This window comes from Genypterus blacodes, unplaced genomic scaffold, assembly GCF_046128005.1.
Source record: "Genypterus blacodes isolate CSIRO-AG114 ecotype Tasmania unplaced genomic scaffold, CSIRO-AGI_Gbla_v1 ptg000176l_1, whole genome shotgun sequence".
Taxonomy (NCBI): Eukaryota; Metazoa; Chordata; class Actinopteri; order Ophidiiformes; family Ophidiidae; genus Genypterus; species Genypterus blacodes.
The window spans coordinates 172,352-197,500 of record NW_027466977.1 but is presented as its reverse complement, the minus strand read 5'-3'; the positions used below and the strand labels follow the sequence as shown (position 1 = coordinate 197,500).

The window sequence follows — 25,149 nt, the reverse complement described above, 5'->3', positions numbered from 1 at the left end:
TTTAATGTTCTTTAAGTTCATTCTCCTTCAATCAGGTCAAACCTTCCAATCCTGCGACTGCACAGTGAGTTAGGACTTCTCAAGTGAATTCTTAATGACCAGCGGCAGAATCTTAAAACAACACTGCCCCCTTCCGGTGGACGGATGTCAGTACAGAGTTTAAACCCTGAGACAGAGAGGAAGAGCCTTAGCTTCACTTTCTGACCGTGTTCATGTCACATACGTCTGCATAAGTGCTGAGGCTGTATTCGATGTAAACAGAAGACTAACATACTGATACTATGGCAACAACAATGTTACATAGTCGCCTCACTGCTGCCACTTACAGTACAGCTCATGGAGACGTGTGCAGAGCCTGTAGGAAGCATTAGGTGTTGTTAATCTACATGTTAAATGAGTTAAAGTCACACTGAGCTCAGTCTGTCACTCACAGAGCTGTGAGGTCTGAGCTGGGAGGCGTCGGTGTCATGTGAGGTGAGGTGAGGTGAGGTGACAGGGATGAGGGTCAGGGAGCCAGGAGAGGCGAGGGATTAGAGCGCTACAGTGATCTGCTGCACCACAGCGCCACCTACAGGCCGACACAAGTTTAGGGCCGTTTGAGTTAACGGCTCTGTCAGATTTCTGTTTCATTTCAGTTTAGTTTGATGAGTTTTTCACCATTTTGATTTGATTTTAGTCCAGTTTTTATTCCTTTGAGCCTCATGAATCATTCTTCATTTCCTCAGGTCTAAACAGGAAGCACAGCTGAAACACAGACAGAATGTGTAGAAACAAAGCTTCAGCTATTCTGATGAGGTTTATTTTCCGACTTGATGAGCAGATTGTGTTTCCGGTCGTCGCCTGTGTGTCACGTGTGTGTGTGTGTGGCACAATGTAGACATGATTGCGTAACATCCGCGCCCTTATTTCCAAATCTAAATCGTTGAGAAACAAAGGATGTGTTATTTAGCTTCACTTCTCCCTCAGCCAATCAGAGAGCCTCATTACCCCAGCTGTGGTCTGTGAGGAGGAGGAGCTGTGGCGCCCCCGTGTGGAGGCATGTGTGAGTGATGCAAGTGTGTGTGTGTGTGAATCAATAAGAGAAGGAAACAGATTTATGGCGTTGATTGATTCCCAGAATTTAATGATTTCACAACATCACTGTGCTTGTTGACCTTTTGCCTTTATGCATCAGTAGAAGAAGAAGGAAACGTGGGCTTCAGGTATAAATACACAAACACACAAACACACAATATAAAGGCTTATTATGAAAATAGAGTGGAGCTATTTAAACATTTAACAAATTCTACTAAAAAAATAAAGTGTTATCACATAAACATGCTCAGGTTAGTAACTGTGGTGATGACATCATACACAGAAACACGCTGAGTCAGCGGGTTTGTGTTTAGTTTAGTTTGAGTCGTTAATGTGTTTATTATAAGTTTATTATGTGCAAAAGGTTGGCGTGAGCGATGGGACAGAAGGATGGAGGGGACGATAAACCTCCGGTCCTCCTCTGGTTCTCCTCCGGTCCTCCTCTGGTCCTCCTCTGGTTCTCCTCCGGTCCTCCTCCTGAGCCCGGGTTGAGACTCACACGTAAACCCGTCTGACCTATAATACTGATGTCGTGTCCCGGTGCAGACTGACTGTGTGTTATGTGTCAGTCAGGGTCATCTGCCACATGGAGATGGGGGTCTGTCCGGCCCGAGGTTTCCCCCCCAGCACCAGCAGCACGTCAGGCAGGTGCTGAGCCATGTCCCTGTCCTCCTCCTCCTCCTCGCCAAACAGCTCCTCCTCTTCCTCGCAGCTCCACTGCGCGCTGAAGGCTTTATTCTCAAAGGTCAAACAGTTCCTGATCCTCTGCCTGACGTGCTGGTCAGAGGTCTTCGCGTCTTTCCCGATCAAACCCTCTTTGCTGTCGCTCCTCTCCAGACTGAACGTCTCCAGCTCTATCGCGACCTCCGACCCCAGGAAAGTGAGCGGAGCCGGGAAGCATTTGTTCTTAAAGGGTCTGAGTCTGTCCTCCAGCCGCCTGGGTCGGAGTTCTGAGCCGGTGGTGGTGCCGGCGTCGGGCTCGTAGCCGGCGCCCACGCCGACGGAGCAGTGGTGCATTCTGGGGGGGGGGTTGGAGCCGGCGAGCGTGGCCATCTGCTCCCAGGTGTGAGCGGCGAAGCTGTACCTCCACAGGAAGTTCTCTGGAGAGTTCTGGCTCTCGCCGCCCCCGAAAAGAAGCATGCTGTCTTTGTAGGCCACCGCCGAGTGTCCAACCAGCCTGGAGGGGCCGGACCTGCAGGAAAGCACCCAGGGGGGGCGTCAGCAGGAGGGAACGCAGTCTGAGAGTATTACAGTTTAAAACAAATCCTCCCTCACCTGCTCTTCAGGCAGCTCCAGGCCCGGCCGCTGGAGTTCCAGCTCCAGAAGTCCCTTTGCTCCCGCAGTCCTTTCAAACCCCCAAACAGGAACATGCAGTCCTGGTGGGCGGCGGCGGTGTGGCCGTGTCTGGGGCCGGGACCCTGCGAGCCCTGCTGAGAACCGTCCAGCGGGGACCAAGCCAGGGTGTCTGTCACACACACAGACACACACAAACACACACGACACTTAGCTTTCACTGTAGACCTGGGACACCATGGTAACCATGAATGAAGAGGACGACACATGAGGTCTTCATCTCTGACATGATGAGGAGGTTTAAGGTTTGGACTGCTCACTTCTTCTTTTGAATGTGTGTGTTTGACCCCAAACAGGAAGGTTGAACTCACTCAGATCCAGCTTCCAGAACTCCTGTGAGGATCCTCTCATGTCTATGAAGCCTCCATACACCAGCATGGCCCCGCCCACCACCACCGCACTGTGGCCCTTTCTGTTGGTTGGCATGCAAGACTATACACACACACACACACACACACACACACACACACACACACACTTTAAAAAGCATTCATCTCTGTATCTGCTGCAAAGATGTGCATGAATATTCTAAAGTGTGTGTGTGTGTGTGTGTGTGTGTGTGTGTGTTTCTGTGTCCCATAAGCGATCCTGTACCTGCTGGCAGCCCATCTTTGCCTGGAAAATCAGCCACTTCTGCTTAACTGCAACACACAGAGCAGAGAGGTCAGAGGTCAGAGCAGAGGGGTGAGGCGGGCGACAGGCCGTCACACGCAAGAAACAAAACACTGAGGTATTTATTAAAGCCGGAGGAGCTTTTGGCTATTGTGTCGGCTCAGGTTACACTTTCTCTTTCTCTATTTATTCTCTTTTTTCTTTTCTCTTATTCTTCACCTCCTTTTTCTTGTTTTTCTATTTTTCTATTCTCTCGTTCTTTTTCTTCACCTCCTTTTTCTCAGTTTCCTGTTCTCCTTCTTTTTCTTCCCCTTTCTTTTCTCAGTGTTCTCAGAGCGTCTGTGTCTCTTCTTTCCAAAGCCCAGATGCTTCAGCCTGTTTGATCCCTGAGTCTTTACACATTGATCTTGATCGTTTCTTATTTCCTTCGCTGACTCCAGGATGCAAAGCAGCATCTTGTTTGATCTTTAAATCAGGATTGCGGGCCTGGGCTTCTTTTTGGCTCGCTGCAGCTTTAACTACATCGTACACAGAGCGGTGTAGGCTACTGTCGCTTAAACGTTAGCATGTCAGCGTTAAGAACACATTTTTCAAAACGTTTCTCTCTCTTGCACGCCACGCAATCGAGTCTTTTCAGCGGCAGGCTGGCAGCGTTGGAGGGAAACCTGCGTGCAGCGACACGTCTGACCTGACGGGGCTCAGCAACACTTCCCACTGTCAAACTCACCAATGTCAAACACCCAGAGGGGACATCTCCATTTGGTGTAGGCAGAGTCCAACATGCCTCCGAAGACGTACAAGAGGCCCTGAGAAGGTCAAAGCTGTTGTCACCTTCATGTTCTCACACTCAATGTGACTAATATGTGATCAGAGCAGAATGGAGGCGTGTTGCGTGTCTCCTCTGCTCAGTAGAGGCGATGGGTTTACCTCATGTGCCACCATGGAGTGTTCCTCCAGCTCCTCTGGTGCTGCGTCACTCGTGCAGTCCAGCTGTGTCCATTCGTTACACACTGCAACGCAAAGAAGAGTGAGAGTTGTACCCTCAGATCCCTCACACCATTGTAGACATTACAGCGTTCTTAGTTTTGGCTCTCTGGTTATTTCAAGACAGGTTAGCATCGGTGCTGATAACAAGGTACCAACATGGTACTGGTTAGCCGGCCCTCTGCAGTAGCGTGTAGCTCTTACCCACGCGGTACCTCCAGAGGTCCCTCAGGGAGTGGTTGTCCCGGCCTCCCAGGACGTAGACGTTGCCATCGTAGGTGCAGCAGGCGTGCTTGTGGCGGTCACATGGTGACTTGCTGTTCTGGGGGAGCTGAGTCCACAGGCAGGGGCTCCTCTGACTCATGCCGGGCATCCTCCGCTCTCATTGGACCATTTTTTCCTGCGAGAATCAACATCAGTAACCTAAACAATTGAGCTGCAAAGGACAGTTAAGAACCCAAATCAAATCTGTTGGCAAGACTCCCAGGAAAGAGGGAAACCTGGTGGACGGGCCGACGCTCCGGCTGTACGGCCTCCGACAGGATCAGATGTTCCTGACATGCTGCTCTGTGTGTGACTGTGTGTTACTGTGTGTTACCAGGACAGTGTTAGTCTGCTGCCTCCTCTGGGCTTTCAGTTGTGACGCCAGGAGGCAGAGCAGCTGACTGCTGCTATAGAGTCTGGTGTCAGGTCGCCACGGTGACGTATAAAAAGACCCAGCAGCTCTGGGGAAAATCTCTCACTCGTGTGTGTGTGTGTGTGTGTGTGTGTGTGTGTGTGTGTGTGTGTGTGTGTGTGTGTGTGTGTGTGTGTGTGTGTGTGTGTGTGTGTGTACAGCTGGGAGATCCCTCTAACTTCACCTGTGATTGTTAAATTCTCTACTTCTCTGTACTTCTGTCCATCACTTCTCTCACTCTGGCTTAGACACATATACATTGTTGATATGACGCTGCCACACACACGTGTGTAAACTGTAATCACAATCTAAGGTCACGTGGTGTTAAAGCTGTGTGATTAAGTCATAAATAAGTAATAGAGCAGAACATGTGACCACTGACTCATCTTCATCCTTTTAAATTATTCCTGAAGCTGCTCCAGGTCTTCAGTCGGACGCTCACGCATGTACACAGTATCTTTCCACAGCGACACACACTTTGTTACATTGTTACACAACTTAAGAGAAGCTCCCCTCTCCTCAGGTTGATAACATTATTGCCTCGGTGCTGCAGCTTATCTTTCTGTCACATGAGCAAACAGCTGGGAGGTCACAGTATTGTTCTCCGGTGGAATGAAGCTCAGAGCTTTGATTCCGGCTTGTATAAACAGGGATTCTTGTTTATTTTCACATGAAAGGAAAGAAAAGAGGAAAGAAACTGTAAAGCGATAGGGGGAAGAAAGGGAATCGACTCCAACGGGTCAATCTGGATAAATAAGGGAGGTTTGGCCACCTGACTACAAAAGTTACCGCAGTGCACCTGCCAAAGCCTTCAGGAGGCCGTGGAGAGGGAACGAGGGAGCGAGGGAACGAGGGAACGAGGGAACGCTCACCTTCACAGGGTCAATCTCTAACTTTCACTCTTAACGCTCACAGGAAAATCACTTGATCAGTTCCCAGAATGTGGAGATGCTTGAGGTTACTGTGAAGGCACCTCAATGATGACATCACTGAGCTTCTATCTCCATGTGAAGATGGAAGATTTAAACACAGAGAAGAAGAGTTACATTAGAACCTGGAGTGTTGAAGGTTAAAGCATTATCAATGTCAGTGAGTCTATTCAGCATCAGTCATGAGTTCGAACCCAGCTTGAAATTGGATTTTCCTGCTTTTTGACAAATACTGTAACATCCAACCAGACAGTTTCCAGTTTGTTTACACGTCATTTAGCTGAATGTTAGCTTCAGTCACGGAAACTACTTCTTATGGAGTGTTTGGCAGGGAAACGCCTCACTTTAACACACATGTGAACGCTACAAACAGTTTTAAATTGATCCCATCTCCTTTCTTGATCTTTCTTCAGTACAGAAGTTACAATGAGACGCTAGAAGCTTTAAAAAGGACATTTATCTTGAATTGCCTGACACGTTCACAAGCATCTCCACACAACAACCGACGCCCTTCGTGAGCTCGAATCTGTTAACCAAGCAGCCTGGGATGGTCGCATCCCGCTCGAAGGAATGCGAACCGTTAATTTGGCGTTTTATCAGTCAACAACGTGTGTGAGCGGCGTAATACTCCTAATATCAGCACGTTGCAGTTCAATGCGATCGTATCGACGAATCGATCGGTAGAAGAAAAGGAAAAGTTTCACAACAGAGGAAGAGGAGGCAGAAAGTTTCGAGCGCCGTTAGAGATTTGTAACGTTCCGCCGTCAATCAAACCGTTACTACGTCGCCAGTACGTCACTGCCAGATTCGGTTCGGATCTGAAATTCCGCTTGATCGATTGTTGTTAGTTGTTAGAAAAGAGTATTTAAAGAGCTGAAGGAATATTTGAGACTCACCGCTGCGATCTGGCGTCTCTGCTGGATGACGGGCTGCTGGAGCGTTTATGGTCTCCTCGGAAATTCCCCCACTCTTGGCGAGGACGTCTTTAAATAGTGGTGCGTTTACGTGCGTCCTGGACAGCAGCTTGTTGTCTAATCATCTACTGAATGTTTTGTACATGTCGTTAGTTATGTTGTTAGTAATGCCAAGAGAAATGACTTAAACTATTAAATAAGGCCAGAAACATACTAAATCTAAACAGGAAAAACAAAATATCACGGATTACGGATGTGTTTACGTGCTTTGGAAAACGATTAATTATAACAATACGTCAAAATAAATCTAATTATTGTGTAACGATCCCGCCGGTCTATCGACTGTTGATACCGTTGCCACTTCAGGAGTTACAGTCAATAATGTAAACATGAATGATAATTGTATGAACGTGTTGTGTTCACTGTCACCTGTCTGCCTGTCCAGCGGTTACTCAGACAGTTGAAATCCGATTTGGGAGGAGATCTAGAACTTCAAGATCTTTGGTGGCGCTGTAATAAACACTTTGACGTTCCACTTTTATAACGTGATAACTTTTTAATCTTTCATGAGTGAACAGTTTCACATTAACCAAAGTCGAGAGGTTTATACTTGTGGTCAAGGCGTCAGATTATATAAAGTTAAGTATACACACGGGGTTGTCCTTGGCAGCAGGTTGAGTGCTTTATTTGTTTGGTTTCTTGCGCAATCAAGGAAGGCCGAGAAGCGATCCATCACACTTGAAATGGAATCAGAATGACCTTTAAGAATTCCGCAATTTTCAACGGCTAGTGAAGGCAGCTTCAGGGACCCCTTCAAAGGGAGGAGGGGGGGAGGAGGAAGAGGAAAAGGAAGCGTTTCCCCTCACGTGACTCAATATAAAACGGTGACTGAGGACATGGGCGCACGCTTGCTGACTTAAATTGGACTTTGAATAGCTGTAAGCCGTTTGATTATTTTATGATCGTAAGTAACATTTACCGACACAAGGTCACAAACATTTTTACTACAATAAAGATGGAAAACCTATAACTGCTGTTTTATTATAAGGGTGTAAAAGCACACGGGTTCAAGCTTTCAGTCTTTAAAATCAAATGAATTTGTCTCCGTCTTTCATGTGAAAGTGCAAATGGATGATTGATTGGTTGTTTGGTTGGTTGGCAGTGATGTCAGCTGTGTATTCTGGTTGTAAACGTTCACATTTCTGTATGAAATAAATCAAAACATCCATAATTTACAAAATATGTTTATTGAGTTAGAGGCTCTTCCTCACGATCACAACAAACGCTACAAATGTGATTGAACTACAAACAATACAACAACCTGAAATGAATGAAAAGCACTAAACCTAAATGAGTCAGGGCAGGAATGAGGTGACATCATTCAGCTTTGAGGGTTGTGATGTAAATCCCAGGGAAATAAACCTGGAATCTGAGAAAAAATTACTTAAAGCTTCAGGTAAGTTTGTATATGTTTAAAATCGGGGCCTGATTATGTGTGACATCGGCGGCAGTAGCTCAGTCTGCTGGGTCGACAGCTGGGAACCGGAGGGTCGCCGGTTCGAGTCCCCTGTGTGGACCAAGCAAGCAGACTGGTAGCTGGTGAGTTGCCAGTTTGCCTCCAGAGCACTGCCGAGGTACACATGAGCAAGGCACCAAACCCCCACCTGCTCCATGGCCGCCGAAAAAATGGCTGCCCTGCACCCCCTCTGGAATGCATGTGTTTGTGTGTGATATGTAAGAGGGGGTGCAAGATAAATTTCAATTGCATGTAATTTGTGCGTGAATTGCATGCAACATGATGAATAAAAAACTTAATCTTAATCATCCGAAGGAGGCGGAGTCTAACTGGCTGTCAAACACACATGTGGCCTCCTCGCCTTATGGCAGCCTGAAACACATCTGCATCCAGACGTTCATATTCAGCTCAGTGACAATAGGAGATTTAACCTGCGTGACTTTATGACTCATATTTGATCAAACTGATATTAAATAAGTTTGGAGGCGACACAGACCTGATAAACAAATCAAAGACCATAAATGCTTCATTCCTCTACTGAAGTGAGTAAATGTCCACGTTAGATTCATTCTTCATTTAAAAATATATATTTGACACCTCAACACTTTAAAAAATAAAACATGATGGTCAATAAATGTACACGGGTCTTAAGAATATATATGCTAATATAATATATAATAGAATAATAAATTAGGTAAGAGAGAGTTTGACGGGACCTGCAGTGCACACACTCGCCCTGCAGAGTGCAGTGTGTGTGTGTGTGTGATCAGTCCAGTGACCTCACAGCTCGGTGACGTCCGTTATGTTCTTAGCTTTCCCTCCTGCGTTTCCATTCACGTCCAGCTCAAAGCCGCCGTTCTCTGTGCCGTGGTTCTTCTCTTTGGATTCTTCAACATCTCCAGCCTCCAAGGATGCAGAGTCGCCGCCTACGACCCCTGAAGACCGGCCGAAGATCTTTCTGTACCCAGTGTAGCCTGCAGAAGAGGGGAACATGTCAACTTGTCATCTGAAAAGAAAGCTGACATCTTTATCTACATATATGTGAGCGTGTTGTTGAACTCTCACCTCCCATGGCGACGACCACCAGGACCAGCTGGAAGATGCTGTAGATGAGGGGGAACGCAAACATGATCTCCAGCTCCTCCGGGCTGAACGACAGCTGCACGATGGTGCTGCACAACTGGGCGTTCTGGAAACCTGTCTCCAGTGCGATGGTGCGACACCTGAACACAGACGGGAGCGCTGAGGAGTGTGTGTGAGTGTGTGTGTGTGTGCGCACAGGGATGAAGCAGCAGCAACGTTTGCACCCCTACAGAATTGCAGATGTTGCCGGAGGCCTATTTGCTCATCATAAAGCCTCAAAACACAAGAAAGGCAAACAAACAGCAGGTAGATGAATGAGAGTGATGTCATCCTACCTGTACCAAGGTTGACCCACAAAGCGAGCCAGCATGAAACCCAGGCTGAACCCGATGAAGGGGTAGATGGTCCCAATAATCCACAGTGAGGGAGAGATGGTCCAGGAAGACTGGTAGAGAACGCCTCCAACCACAGCGATGATGAGGATGAGGAGGAACCCTGCGATCGACCCCACCTGCATACAAGAGAGCGCACACAGACGTCACAAAGGTCTGAAGCCTGAAGCCGTCACACGGAAGCAAAAGGAGACGGGAGATTCCTCACCCGCAGGATCTTCTTGGCCAATTCAGGCTTTTTGTGTTTGAGGAACATTCCAAGAGCGATGGGAACGAGAAGAGCAACCAGAGTGATGCCTGAGGGGGAAGAGGAGCGCTTCATTCAGAGCTCAGCATTAACACACAAATCAGCACTTTGTCAGCGTCGCCTGCTCACCGATGCTGTCGAAGGGGATCTGGATGGTGCCGGAAGAAGTCCAGACGGAGGTGTAGATCAGCAGACAGAGGGGCATCATCCCCAGAGCCAGGATGGAGGAGCAGGCCGTCATGCTGATACTGAGGAGGAAGAACAAGACGCAGAGCAAGCTGTGACTCCATGTGTGTGTGTGTGTGTGCATGCTGGCCGGGACAGATTAGGGCCACCAGACGGGAAAACAGGACCCATAACATCTCGTCCTTGGAAGGGGAATCTGCTCATTTTATCAGTTTTCCGATTATTGCAGAAATTGTGGGACTCTATATTGGTGGAAACATTGATCTTCGTCAGCAGAAGCTCGATATCCTACCATACCTTCTGACTGTAACCGTCCTCAGAGTGTGTAAGTGTGTTTTCTTACCTGAGGTCCATGTCTCCATCCAGCCAATAGCAGATGATGTTGGAGCCCGAGCCCCCGGGGCAGCAGCCCATAATGATGATGACCACGGCCTGCACCGGCAGCACGTCAAAGGCCAGCGCCAGGGCGAAGGCGGTGAAAGGCATGATGCCGAACTGACAGAGGAAGCCGATGAAGATGCCCCAGGGCTTCTTGATGTGTCCCCACAGCTTGTGTGAGTCTACGGTGCAGCCCATGGAGAACATGACCATGGCCAGCATGACGGTGAGCACCGTGCTCAACACCACGCCCAGGACGGCGTTGAAGTTAGACGGAGCAACCACGCAGCTGGTGCCGGAGCAGACTGTGGCGTCGGGCAGGCAGACGGTCGTCATGGCGGTGGTGTGTGTGGGTGACGTTCAGGAGAGGAGACGAGAGGAGAGGAGCAGTGAGCCGGCCTCTTCCTCACTCTGCTCTTTATGCCTCTGCCAAAGTCACATAAAACTGGGTGGGAAAATCAGTTTGAAAATCAAAAATTAACCTTTAGTAATGTTTTTATGGGGTCATTGTTCAAATGCACCAGCACATAAAAAAAGTCCTGCATTTCGGAATGTGCAATGTGATTGAACTCATCTTTTATTGTACTTTGGCCTCTTAAAACTTTATTGCGCTCCTCCAGGTGCAGCAACGCAACATCACCATCTCAGCACAGAGCCGGGGAGGAGATGCCTGTGTGTGTGTGTGTGAACGCTGCTGTGTGTGTGTGAACGCTGCGGTCTGAGCTCTTTAACACAACACACATGCCAGTTAAAGAGTTAAGAGTGATAAGATTCCTTCATCCCATCAGGACGTGCTGAACGCTCTGTGCCTGCAGAGGTCCAATGTCAACCAGAGGGAGACACATGGAGACACACAGAGACACACGGAGACACACGGAGACACACAGAGACACACAGAGACACACAGAGACACACGGAGACACACAGAGACACATGGAGACACACAGACACATGGAGACACACAGAGACACACAGAGACACATGGAGACACACAGAGACACACAGAGACACACAGAGACACATAGGAAACATCAAACATCTCAGCTACTCCTGCACACCTCAATAGAACATTAACATTCAATACAGTGGACCAGTCAATCAAATATTCTAGTTGTAAATATTATCTAAATATTATAATGTAAATAAATCACATTAAAGTAATTAAATTAAAGCAATGTTTGGTGATAAAATCCATAAACCCCTTTGTGATCTTCCTGTTTGCCTGATTTAAAGGTTGATCAAGACACACACACACACACTTACTATTCTCTGATTTTGTCATGATGATGTAAATAAACCCCAGCTGTTGTGATTAGACAGACGTGTGGCTCTGTATCTTTCAAAATAAAAGTCTCTTTCCAAGTCAGCTCCTCTGCCAGTAAACATAAGAGAAGTCACTAATCTAATATTTGAACCTGTAGTTGAACATATAGACAGATTTCTTTGATCTTAAATGTTCCTCGCAGGTTTTGACGTGGCGGCTGTAAAGCCTCATTTACAGTTTCCTGCCTGCTCTTTGGTTAAACAGTGACTCGGATTAGGGTTAGGTGCACACACACACGCACACGCAGGCACGCACGCACGCACACACACACACACACACACATACACACACAAATCAAATCATAAGGTGACATCACCAATATCTTTCATTGAAAAATACACTATTAAAATCCTTTTCTCTCATCAAAAGATTAAAGATTACTCAGCTAAGTTTGACTTGAAGAGTTTGACTCTTTCTTCCTGTTCTGCTTCATTAATATTTTCATTTTTTTTTCAATCATTTCATTCATGTCTGTTATTTTAGTTTTAACATTGACACACAACAGATCGACAGACAGATCAGAAACAAACAAACAAAGCTGTGAACCTGAGCCGCTCTTACCTGAGCTTCCTCCTCCTCAAGGCTTTTCTATTCAACATGTGTGGGAATGTGAAACCCATGACTCACAAGACAAAGGACAACCAGCCAAGACCAGAGCAGCCAGAGTGTCAGAGTAAAAGAGCTCTATATCACCGATGACATCATTCAAAAATAAATAAACCAAAAAAGCGAAAATCAATCAAAACTTCTTGCTGTTGTTTTTTGCTTGCTGGCCCCCTGTGGTCTGTGCGTGTACTGCATGCTGCACAGTGTGAGACACACAGGGTCGCACACTGCATGTCCCATAGTCTCTGTGTGTGTGTGTGTGTGTCATACAATGTGAAGGCGTGTGCGACGTGTCAACTGGTCTCAAGGACGCATGGGTGTGTGTGAGTGTGTGTGTTGGTGTGAAGGACACAGGCATGTTAGCTCAGTGAAGAGGCTCATCAGGCCGTCGCACCTTCAGCCTTCATCTGAAAGTGTCTAACTCATCCTCATGTCACAACAAACCATAAGTGTGTTGAAGCTCCGTGTGTGTGTGTGCATGTGTGTGAGTGTGTGTGTGTGAGTGAATGGAACACCACAGCTGTTATCTTTGTGATCTGATTGCAGATCATAATCATTCCATCTGAAGGCCCATTGTAGAGCGTCGATTGCCCCTCTGTAAAAGGAAGAAATGCAGATAAAAGCTGTTTTGGGAAACGCTCCAGCCTGGTGCAGAGGGTGAGACAGGGGGAGGGGGTGGTGAGACAGTGAGGGTGGTGAGACAGGGAGGGTGGTGAGACAGGGAGGGTGGTGACACAGTGAGGGTGGTGACACAGTGAGGGTGGTGAGACTGTGAGGGTGATGAGACAGTGAGGGTGGTGAGACAGTGAGGCAGTGAGGGTGGTGAGACAGTGAGGCAGGTGAGACAGTGAGGGTGGTGAGACAGGGAGGACTCACTTCTCTAGGAGCTCCCTGTGGTTTATCTGTTTCATATCTTCTTCCTTCAACGTCCAACTTCATTTCCTTATCTAACTTTATTCTCGTACATGGTCACTAACACAAACTAAACATCTGTGTGAAATCTAATTCACATCGTTTCTTAGTCTTCTAAAGAGATACAACACTTCAATTCTTTGTCTCATTTCTTTGTTGACAGTAAAGATGTGGATGAACACATTTTGTCTTCCCAGATCAGATCAGTCACACAGAGACGCCAGTGTGTCTGGTGTGTGAGAACATCTGTACATCAACATAAAGCCATCTCCCTCAGGAGGCTCTCAGAGAGGACAGGCTGCTGCTGCTGTCACTGCCCTCTGCTGGTTGAAAGATGGAACCTCGTTGCCCCTGACAGCTGAGAACATCCTCTGCTCTGATTCAAACAGTTTAATGAATCAAATAAAGTTTCATCTCCAACCTCCAGTTCAGATCCAGAGTGGAGATGTTTGCACACACACACACAACACACAACAACCAAACAGTGATGTCATCAGACTACAATAAGAACAATACTGCAGCGTGACGCAACATTCAGCACAGATAAGAGTTTACTGAAGCTCATAAAGCTGAGAGAGGAAACGTTCATCAGTCAGGATTGAGACTGAACCCTTCACACACACATGGAGCCCAGTCCCTGCAGGGTGATTAGGTTTAATCTCATCTGTAGAGGCTTCACGTGTTTATGTACATACAAGAGTCTGCTGCTCCTCAGGGCTGGAGCTCAGGGAGGCAGAGAGGCAGAGAGCGGCTTGCTCACGGTGGCGTGCTCACGGTGGCGTGCTCACGGTGGCGTGCTCACGGTGGCGTGCTCGTTGTTCCCGTCAGCTTGGCGACGTGTCTGACAGCTGGATGTGTCCTGTGACATGGGCAACGAAACAACGCAGGAGGTGGATCCCCAAAAAGTGGAGGGAGCTGCAGAGAGAGAGAGAGAGAGAGAGAGAGAGAGAGAGAGAGAGAGAGAGAGAGAGAGAGGGAGAGAGAGAGAGAGAGAGAGGGAGAGAGAGATTCATATTGCAGGCAGAAGGTTTTACGTCTTGAACCTTCAGCATTGTTAGTTTCCAGTGAGGGTTCATCTCTCACCTGACCAGGAAGGGCTGAGGGAAGCAGCAGGTGGTCTGTGTGTTCAGCGCCCCCTGGAGGTTCAGCAGGTTGGTGAGCAGAGCGCCGCGTCCACACTTATCAATCTTGGTCACCACAACCTGCACCACACAACACACACACACGACAACATTCAACTCACCGCTGCACGGCCGAGCCAAGACAGAAGCAGAGACAACCTTTACTGACCCCTAGAGGTCAGTTAAGAGTACTGCAGGCTGATCTCTGGAGCAGACTGCAGATATTAATGAGAACTTTCTAGGGTTTGTCCCTTTAAGAAGCTGCAGCTCCAGAGTCAGCTGAGGACCTCCTGAGCGTCTCCTACCACATAGGGACGTCTCATCTCCTCACACATCTCCAGGGCGACCAGGTCAGCCCTCTGCAGACCCACGCTGCCGTCCACCAACAGGAACGTCCTCGCCAGGCTGGAGACAACAAGAAGAAGCCAGGTTAATGACTTCATACAGAGCAGAGGGGACGGACGGAGAAGGTCAAAGGTCAAAGGTCTCACTTCCTCCTGGAGGACAGGTACGGCTCCACCATGTCCACAAAGTCTTTGGGCGCTCTGTGGCCGTAGCCCGGCATGTCCACCATGGTGAAGGCCTTCCCTACTCTGAAGAAGTTCATCTTCTTGGTGTGACCCTGAGGACGGAGACGTGACAACTTCAGCTCCAGATCACCAACGGAGACCAAAGTGTCAATCAATCAATCGCACATCACTGCTTTGTTTGCTCACCGGCGTCTTGGAGACTCGAACCTCCACCTCAGGAGTGAGAGAGAACAGAGCTTTGATGAGGGACGACTTTCCCACGTTGCTCCTGCCGATGAAGCACACCTGACACACACACACACACACACACACAGAAGAAGATGTTTAGACGTGTCCTCTCCTGTCCTGAGCTCTGTCCCTGTAGCTCAGACGTCTCACTGACCTCAGGCTGCCTGAGGACGGGGACGTGGTCCAGCCTCTCTGCTGAGGCGAGATAATCGATGTGATGAGACGGAGACGAGCAGAAGAGCGTCTCTGCTTTGACCATCGCCTCCAGACTGGGATGGAAGAGCTGGAACGGAGCTCTGTCCACAGAGCTGCAGGGTTCAGACAGAGCAGCAGCTTAGAAACAACAGAGACACACACACACACACACACACACACACACAAACACACACAGAGACAGACAGACAGACACACACACACACACCTGTCCAGGCAGGGCTCCAGCCGGCTGAAGGGGAACAGCAGACTCTGGAGCTTCTTCTGAGGGAGCTGAGCGGCCTTCCGGAGCGAGGTCAGCTTGTGGACGCTCCGTTGCCGGGTAACCACGCAAACCCGCATCCGGGGCAGCAGCAGCAGCAGCCGCGGCCCGAACATCTCTGCTCCGCCTGCACCACAGAAGAAGAGAATGATACAGATTTAATCCGTCAATGTTCCGGTTCTGTGGCTTAACGGAGGCTAGCGAGCGGCGGAAACGCGAACATTTAAGCCGTTTTTGATGATAAATTAAAGACATACGCTTCGCTTCGTGAGTCCTTTAGATGTCCCGGCTGAGGGTCGTAGAGTTTATACACTCATGTCGCACAGACGAAGAACTGTGGAGCTACAAACGACCGAAATCAGTCGCGACTACACAGATTCCTCCTCATGTCCTCCATGTTTGTTTGGTGCAGCGCTGAAAGGAGTCCGACACGTACATATAACTGTAGTCTTTGGTTCCGCTACAACGTGTTTCATGTTATAAAACGCTAAACATGCGTATTTGTAGATGTTAAAGTACAAACGGAATGATATATTACTCTTTGGCGAATGTATGAATGTATCAGGATCTTGGCAGAATAAAAATAGTGAAGCTGTGTACTTGTTTTACAGTCGAATAAAAACATGTCTTTACCAAACACGCCATGGAAGCATTTCATGTCATCCACTTTGAAGAATGGAAAGTACGCCAGAACACACACGCTCCCTTTGAACATTCTGAAAGGACTCAACATCATTTTTCATCTGAACTATGTCGTTTTGCGGAAGCGAGACGTTCAATCCTTCACTTGAAACTCAAAGACGGTCCACTTGAAAAGACAAATGAACATCTGAAGAAGCTAAGGAACGAGGATGATGCATGTACATCTCCATCCCGGGCTGCTGTGTCATTTGGCTGGGGCATAATTTACAGGCACTAATCCTTTCTTGGATTCAGCTGCATTCTTCACGTTGATGCATGCCTGCTGAAACGTACTCAAACATTCTTGTGATCTTGCTCTTAGGTGGATTCTTCCCCGTCTCTACCGGGAAAAGCGCAGTTACAGCTGCCACATTCATCCTCCATCACCCTCTCGGTGGGGATTATTGGGGATTATAATACTGACGTTTACGTCTGGCACAGCCAAAGAAGTGTCTTCATAAATTTAGTTATAGGAGGTGGCGGTGATAAGAGCAACTCCAGGCTGCTTTACGCCTCTGCATTCCTTTACACTGAGTGTCCCAGGAGGAAATGAGGCTCCATCAATAGTCATGTGGTCGGGTTTCACAGGTTTGTGAACGCAAAGTGGTTAACGTACCGCTGAAGCTTCTCTGACATCCCACAGTTCTTTATATGAGAGGGAAGAATCTGTGCTTCATCTATCAGACTGTGATTAATATTCTGAAAGTTGGCTTCCGTTTGAAGAAAGTATTTGGCAGATTTCAGGCACGTAGTTTTCAAACCTGCCCTTTTAAAGGAATCACAGTGATCTCCACTTGGCTCTCACACACTTTCCTCGGTCCTCTCCGTCCACATGGCGGCAGTGTAGACCGCTGAGGACCTCCCTCACCACTCAGGCTGATGAGTTAAATATGTGTGCCGTCTCTGCCCTGTGCAGGCGCTCCCTCCGCTCCTCTGACCCACTGTAATTCATGGTGCGTTCACTGAGCAAATTAATCCTGAGATATCCTGTAACTGCACTGATATTTTCCCCGTCCTTTCGTGCTGCTATCTCCTGTGTGTCCATGCACACCCCCTCGTCATCCATCACCTAATTAAGGAAGCGGGCAGAGTTTACACTGAGGAAGGAAGGCGTTTGCCCCCAGCTAAGAGGCCAATAAATATTATTACGTTCATTTAGAAGAGGAAGAAAATGAGATATATTCTGTGCTTAGAGAATATTGGCAACATTTCCTGACCACTGACTCATTCATCTAAAAGCTCGGTTGCTCTTCTTTAGTTTTTGTGATATATCATATTTTTATATCAGAAATGTATCTAGCACATTATTAACACTCTTTACTCCGAGGTTTCACTTTTAATCCTCATTCCTTTTAATCTCAAAGGCTTGTCAGTTGACAGACCCAGTCAAGCCACTGGAGGACAGTGTTGACTTTGCAGCTCTATCGCAGATACGGGCAGCGGGAATTAGCGGGAAGCTGCAAGAACTAACTCTAACTCTATCTTTAGGAGGAAAGGCTTGATTTACACAAAAGGTGACATGGAAGCTCAACATAAACAAATGAATCCTTCTGTGCTAGAATGTTTGTACCACTGGGTAAAGCCTGAACTTACAAGGCAGTGTAAAATGTCACTATTGAATTGTGACTAAACATGAGCCAAGATCCCTCGAGTCAAAAGCTTTTTTAGAGTTAAGGAGTTAAATAACTGGCACACGTGTGAAGACAGAATGTAAGCGATTAGACAGAAAGACTAAAGACGTCTCCTTGGAAAGAGAAATGCTGTCGGCTTCACCGTCTCATTATTTCTCAGTGTGATGAAATCAAAACACATTCCAGCAGGAGCTACCAGCAGGGCTGGCTGATGGGAGCCCTGCAGACGGACGTTATTAGCCACAGAATGACTGTCAGACGTTTATGTGGCTTTTAACACAATAGCACATTGCTCAAATCCATTAAACCACCCAAACGTGCACATTCCCAGGGTCTTAAAGAGGCACTTACAGGGGGAATGAGACAGTGAAGGATATACGGCGTGGCAGCTGAAGGGACGGACGGATGATGGAAGGAGGGAAGAGGACGAGATGAGAGGGACAGACGGAGGGGTGGGGGGGGAAACGTGGCGCTCTCGTGACTCTACAGGCTCATCCTTCATCGGGAGCCTGCAGGATCAAATGCCAGACCGATCAATCGCTGGACAAGCACAGGCCATGATGGCATTTCGCTCCCCAGGGTGCATATCAATAAAATAAAACAGATATCATGCAGGATGGGGGCTGCCCCCCATCCTTTCCCCCTCACACACACACACACACACACACCATGGAGGTGGCCCGTCCTCGTCCTCATTTGTTCCCCGCTCTTCTTCTGCAGTCTCCCTCCCTCCCTCCCCCTGTTAGGACTTTTTCCTGTCTTCCTGGCTTGCTTACATCCATCTCTCCCTCTCCGCCTGTCACCCTCCCTTCATTGTTTGTGACTGATGGGTTTGGAGCCACTCGGAGGCCTGCAGTCTCCCACAATGCAGTGCAGCAGAATGAGTCCAGCTGCAGCGTTGGCCAACCACCCACGCACAAACGTTTTGGAGAACTGATGACGCTTTAATCTGACACTGAATCATCGTGGACTTTGACCCCGGCGACCTTGACAGAGCCATTAAACTCCTCATTTGCATGTTAACCACCACCAGGCAGCCCCTCCCCCTCCCCTCCGCCTCCATGTGACAGGGGCACAATGGGACGCGCGCCGGCAGAATACCAAAGCTCCCCTCGTCCCCTCGTCCCCTCGTCCCCTCGTCCCCTCGCTATTGTCTTGCCGGGAGGATGAAGTACGGAGGAGTTTATCGAGTCAGGAGGTCAAACCATCAATACGCCTCCTACAAACACAGGCGGCTGTCACAAACGCTCGCCGCCGCCGGAGGAGAGGACAGCCAGAGATTAAGGCGGGTTTCATTCTTTCAGTTTGTCCATCTGGCAGAGCTGAAACGCTGTCAGGCCCCAACACCTGTGGCAAACATGCTTAAGCCACCAGCGCACAGAACACACAGGCTGAGAACCTTTGCTGCTGGAACCTCAGGCAGTATCACTTAATCACTGCAGAGCCTCTGTTCCAGTGTATACTCTCTCTCTCTCTCTCTCTCTCTCTCTCTCGCTCGCTAAAAATGAGTGAATTTCCAACAAAACAAAACAAAGAAACCACAGATTTTGTTATAAATCATCAGAATCAATCAATATCTTCACGTCCTCGTTAAAGTTGAGCTAAACTCGAGCCAAACTAAGTGAAGTGAAGCTCTTCAGCTCTGTGAATGTGGTGGAAGTGCAGAAAGCTTGAATCATGAGCTAATGTGATCCGGAGTCGACTCGGGTTAAGATCCCGGCGAGCCACCGGCTGCGTCTTCCCTTCTTTTGTCTCATCCTCTTTAAGCATCTCCCATGAATGCAGCATAAATATTTTGGCAGGTGGTGTTTGGAGGATATTAGAGCACAAGCGCTGAACGCTCGGGGATATCGATTTTGCGTTGGCAGCCAAGAGCCGCGGCTCTGCTGGCATCAATACTTGGAGGAGAGGTTGAACGGAGGGAGAGTGACCTTGAGGCAGGAAGCAATCTCCACAAATAAGCCCGGGGAAGGAAACGCAGAGAGGAAACAAAACGCTGAAGACGGCGGCGGCTGCAGCTACTTTGGGGTCACGGTGCTCTATGTGCAGAAAGACAAGAAGGGCGGCGACACAGATGGAGAGCCCGGTCTGAAACCATCGCCTCAGCTTCCTGCTTCTATTGATTTTGGGAGCAGTTTTCCACTCGGGTAAGACGGAGTTAATATAACTGACTCTGACCCTGAGTTTAGATTCCTGGAGCGTTTTTAGCTAATCTACTTATTTCAGAGGACCGGTTGATGCTGCGGGTCAAAGGGGGGCGGAGCCTGACTGGTATTTACATGCTGAGGGAATAACTAACACCTGAAACAACCGCAGCAAACCTCATCTCTGGCTCACCGGGGTCATATGAAATTTCATCTGAGACCAATTAAACACGGCAGGACGCCGTTCCTTCAGAAGCGGAGCTGCAAACGGCTGCGGCGCCTCAGCAGAGAGCCGTGCTTCTGATGAAGACGCCTCCGTGTTGCCCCCAGGCTCAGAGCTGTAATGGAGCGCTCAGGGACTCACAGGAAACTTCAATCTAAACTCGGTCCCTGATGTTGTTTTGTTGGTAAGTTGTAGCATCCTGAAGATATTTGGTGTTAATTTACCAGCAAAACATACAGGAGGGGTCAGGGGTCAGAAGTCACAGGGAACGGGAAGAGTGGGAACATCACAGGAAGGAGCTTTAAGAGCCTCCAAGCTTCTACTTCAGATGTGTGTTTCCTCACGATCATGAGATTCTGTCAAACGTCCAGAGCTCCACTCTGCCACCATGATGTTGTGTATTCATCTGAGGCATGTTTCCATGTGGAGATGAAGCGTGGCGGTGCAGTGTGTTGCAGTGTTGCAGCGCTGCAGCGTTATCAGCTCTCTGTGAGGATAACCTTCAGATTTATGAGGTCATGTTTCGGCCTCTCTCATCCCCGACAACACCATCACCACCGGCTGCTCCTCGCTCCCTCTCTCTCTCTCTCTCTGCTCTCTACAGCCTCGCTCTGTCCTTTGTCTGTCTCACACACACACACACACACGCACGCCAACACACTCACAAAACTTCACAATCCGCAATCCTCCGCTCGCCTCTTTCTCTATCTCTGCCTCTCTCCCTTTCATTCCGCAGAGATGATTTATTTTGTCTCCTCCCGCTCCTCCTCCAGAGCCGGGCCGCCCCCGGGGTCAGCGCTCAGCTCCATCACTCTGTCTGGAGTCTTAATCCTCGCGCTGGAGACGCCCGTGCCAATACAGGAGAATAACAGATTAAAAAACACAGCCAAAGCCCTCGGCGTGTCTCACTCTCCCTCTCCCTCCGTCTCTCTCTCCCCGTCTTAACAACAGATAAAGGAGAAAATAAACCCGGACCGGCTGCCGGAGCTGAGATCCGTGTTGTCCGGGCTGGGATGACAGAGCGGTCTGCAGCTCAGCGGTTAATGAAGGTGATGCAGCCGGGGCCGGGACCCTCCGCTGAGGCCTGAGTTACAGCGCCGCGGCCCGGGGAGGCCGCGAGACCGCAGACCGGACGGGTCCAGGTCCTGAGGAGGACGCGTGTGTGTAAGACAAGACAGAAAAGTAATGAAAGCAGGAATAATGGCTGCCTCACCTATGGGAGGACACTGAGGGAGAGAGAGAGGGAGAGAGAGAGAGAGCTCTGGTACTTCGCTGGTTAATGGAGCCTGATGGAAAGATGGAAGACGTAGAAAAGCTTCTCTGCAAGTTCCGTTTGTGTAGCTGTCGCCTCAGAAAGACATTTAGGTTACTCTGGGTCCGTCTCTCCTCAGTCTGCAGCTCCTGTGATGTCACCTCAGAAGCAGCTGAGATGTGCAGATACACATGAAGGACACACAGAGATTACACACACAGGCCTTAACATGTTCACACACGTATGACATCATGCTGTCTCTCCTGCCCGTGTCGTGTTCTCGTCACGTTCTTGAGAGCTTCTCCCTTCCTCCTGCTTGTTATTGATCTCGCTGCTCGTCGCCCTGCAGGCCAGCTTAAGCTTCTCTGGGTCTGAAGTAGAATTTCACGAGATGAAGAAATTGATTGTTGGTCTTTTCTGGCTCTTTGTTGCTGCTGGTGAACGGCCGCTTGCATCAGAATGTGAGGGAGGAAGAGGAGGAGTTTACAGGAGGAAGATCTGGAGTCTGAACATGAAGTTTGAATCAAGAGGTTTGTTTGCCACTCTCTCTTTGGTCTGACTCAATGAATGTAATGATTGTGTGTGTGTTGACCATGTGTGTGTGTGTGTCTACAGTTCCATATGTTCAATAATAAAAATAGCAAAAAAAAGCAACAAGAATTCACATTTGGAAGTTTATCCTACCCGACAACATTCAGCAGATATCTGTGAATCCCAGTCTAAAAATATCTGCACCGTCTGAAGCTTATTAGGTGTGTGTGTGTGTGTGTGTGTGTGTGTGTGTGTGAGTGTGTGTGTGTGTGTGTGAACAGATCCATTGTTCACTCCTCCAACACCTCTGTGGCTCTATGAGAGGACAGGAGGGGGCGGCGGAGGGCAAACTGCCACCACCCCTCCTCCTCCTCCTCCTCCTCCTCCTCCTGTGTCTCTTCTTCTGTTGCTGGGCCCCAGAGACTCAGACAACAGCCCGGCCTCCTCCTCCTCTTCCTCCTCCGTTGGCCCATTGTGACACAGCTCTTCACCCCGTCACCCCCCTGAGCTTCTGCCTGCATGGTGCCGACGGCAGGTGGGGTCCTGGCTGCAGCGGTGAGGTCATCTATAAGGAGACAAAGGGGAGGATGGAGGTGGAGTGAGGTCGTCGTCTGTGCGGACGGCAGGCTGGGTTTGCTGGTGAAGTCTGAACGCATCGCCGGGGTTATTTTGGTTTGATTTTCAAGGCTTTCTGGGAAATGCAAGTCTGGTTAGAGAATCACCGCTGTGTCCTTAGGATCCTTCTAACCTGGACAGACATAAGTGGCCTTTAATGGATTTAGAGGCAGAACAAATGAAGAGAGAGAGAGAGGAAGAGAGGAAGACAGAGGAGGAAGAGTTTGGTGGTGGATGAACCTGACAGTGTGTGTGTGTGTGTGTGTGTGTGTGTGTGTGGACTGGCTCAGGGTGGGGTCCACTCCGTCCCTGCCCTCCCCCGTCTCCTCTCCTGTGGACATGTGTGTGTGTGTGTGTTGACGTGGCTCGTCTGTGCCGCCCCAGCGTGGAATTTGCTCTTTGAGAACGGCCGCCCGCCGCCTGGTTAGGCCGGTGATTGATTGAGCGGGTCTGGCGGTCCTGAGCCCCCCTGCTCAGTTCATTTGTTATACATTTATAGTTCATAATCCATCTGCTCACACCTTCTCGCATTCCCTCTAATTTTTCATCCTCCTTTTGTGTCGGGGGGCTCGTTTCTCTCCGCCGCTGTGATCGATTGTTTGGCGTTTGCTGTCTATAATTGGCCGTCGCCCAGACAGTGGGAAGACTCACATGTGTTTATCATTACGGCCTCGGCCTCGCGTGCGGATCTCTTCATCATCGTTTACTACGGATGTCTAAACTTCAATTGCAACTTTCATATCAAAGGAGCAGACGTGATTGATTGAGCTGTTCCCCCGGCTTGTTTGGATCATTTCTTTAAAGAGAGAGAGATCGCTGTGTAATCGCACTTTTCAATGCATTTTCTCACGTAACACAAGACGCTTCTGCTGAGACGACTCTTCCTCCGGTGCAGGCGTTTTGCTGGGCCCTGTGCAGTGACCAGCAGGTGGCAGTAGAGGCCCACGCACGGCGGCGTGGCGGGCTGAGTCACGGAGAGTTTACCATCTGTTGCTCCCCGGGAGGCGCCTGACACTGGAGGTAAACCTAAAGCTTTTCTCATTCATCTCCACATTTCTCAGCCGTGTTCTCCCCTCAGACACTTTTTACATCTGAGTTTATAAACACAGACTGAGGCGGCGTTTCCAACCTGTGGTTCGCGGCCCCAGGGGGGGATGTTTACATTAAATATCACACAAGAGCCGTCGCGTTTAATTGATTTAAAATGATTTTCTTGGTTTTGTTTTGTGATGATTTCCCTGATAAATGACTTCTGGGCTGAAACATGTGAATCTCAACGCCTGGACGTCAAACAGAACTGCGAACATAAACAGGGACCAGGCGAGACCCAAACAATGAGACGACGAAAAGGAGGGAAATGAATTGATTATAGCTGCGGCATGAATTAATGCTGAGCGACAAATGGCTGTAAAGATGCAGGATGGATGCCATGGTAACAATCTGTGTCCTGGAGAGCGGCTGAGAGACCTAGAGGGCACATACCTCCACCAAGGCCGAGTCTCACTCATGTCCTCCAGGTTTGGTTACAGTCAGATTGAGCCACGCCCACTTCACTTTGCCAACTCTGGAAAATCAACAAACAAACATTAAACTGTACTTCTGGTTCTGTCGTGTAAGAATAAAACACAAAGTGCAGACGGTAAGGACGGCTCTGATGTTGAGTGTGTTTACTTCAGCAGCACATTCCTCCTGTTCCCATCTGTGTGTCACACTCTGGGTTTGAAGCGTTGATGAGAAATCTGCCGAGTTCCTCCTCTTATCCTCTCAGAATAATTATTGTTCTGTTCATTTAATTTGCATTTAAATGGATCAATCCTGACTGTTCATGTCTAAATATTCATAACAGGCAAATTCCCTGTTGATAATGTGAAGTTTTACCAGCACACACACACACACACACACAGTTTAGAGTGAGCGATTGAAGCATGAACGTCTCCGGCACAGATTGAGTTCTGTCTGGTTTCACTCTTTATCAGCTCTGTGAACGCGTCAGGGCGCCCGCAGTCTCCCGGGCCGTCTTTGGAGTCTCTGATTAGGATCGGACCAAGGTGCTCCACTAATAACAGAGTCATACTAAGAGCTCCTTCCAGTGTCAGACAGGAAGCCGGCGGCGGGCGTGGTAATCTTGCTCGGGTGACTGACTTCTATATATGCGCCTGTGACAGACAGGGCGAGATAGAGAGGCGGAGGGTCGGCGGAGCAGAGCGAGGGAGGTGTGTAATGAGGGAAGAGGGAAGTGTTTAACGGCGCCGGAAGAGGGACGGCCGCCTGATCTCTGCCGCCGTGCCGCTGAGGGACCGCGGCGGGTCCTGCGGGGGCTCGCTCGCTCCCTTCTCCTGAGGACAGAGCGGCTACGGGAGGTAATTAGGATCCTCCCGGTTGAAGACAAGGCCGACCGGGGCGGAGTAGACCCGACCTGTCCCACGCAGCTGCTCACATCGTCCTCAGTCACGGCTCAGTCAGGGCCGATACCACCACAACATCACATGGGTGGAGGGAGAAGTGAATCACGCTGCGTCGAGGGGTGGTCAG

General features: G+C 48.9%; 3 protein-coding genes across 3 annotated transcripts; all 3 read right to left on the bottom strand.

Annotated features, from left to right (window-relative positions):
- Positions 1–1,093: 1,093 nt before the first annotated feature.
- Positions 1,094–6,567, bottom strand: klhdc3l (kelch domain containing 3-like). Its single transcript, XM_076167797.1, has 7 exons — positions 4,228–6,567; positions 3,967–4,049; positions 3,767–3,845; positions 3,022–3,068; positions 2,739–2,859; positions 2,350–2,539; positions 1,094–2,266 (listed from the first exon to the last, which is right to left on the bottom strand). The coding sequence occupies exons 1-7, from the start codon at positions 4,394–4,396 to the stop codon at positions 1,633–1,635; spliced, it is 1,323 nt and encodes a 440-aa protein (XP_076023912.1). The 5' UTR covers positions 4,397–6,567; the 3' UTR covers positions 1,094–1,632.
- A 1,239-nt stretch (positions 6,568–7,806) lies between these two features.
- Positions 7,807–12,199, bottom strand: slc10a2 (solute carrier family 10 member 2). The gene is made up of 6 exons (XM_076167817.1): positions 10,310–12,199; positions 9,910–10,028; positions 9,742–9,830; positions 9,477–9,652; positions 9,124–9,281; positions 7,807–9,032 (listed from the first exon to the last, which is right to left on the bottom strand). Exons 1-6 carry the CDS (start codon positions 10,678–10,680, stop codon positions 8,839–8,841), a joined length of 1,107 nt encoding a protein of 368 aa, XP_076023932.1. The 5' UTR covers positions 10,681–12,199; the 3' UTR covers positions 7,807–8,838.
- Positions 12,200–13,719: 1,520 nt separating this feature from the next.
- Positions 13,720–15,948, bottom strand: gtpbp8 (GTP binding protein 8). Its single transcript, XM_076167818.1, has 8 exons — positions 15,798–15,948; positions 15,487–15,667; positions 15,220–15,373; positions 15,024–15,122; positions 14,799–14,929; positions 14,613–14,712; positions 14,270–14,388; positions 13,720–14,101 (listed from the first exon to the last, which is right to left on the bottom strand). The coding sequence occupies exons 2-8, from the start codon at positions 15,654–15,656 to the stop codon at positions 14,011–14,013; spliced, it is 864 nt and encodes a 287-aa protein (XP_076023933.1). The 5' UTR covers positions 15,657–15,667; positions 15,798–15,948; the 3' UTR covers positions 13,720–14,010.
- Positions 15,949–25,149: the final 9,201 nt, after the last annotated feature.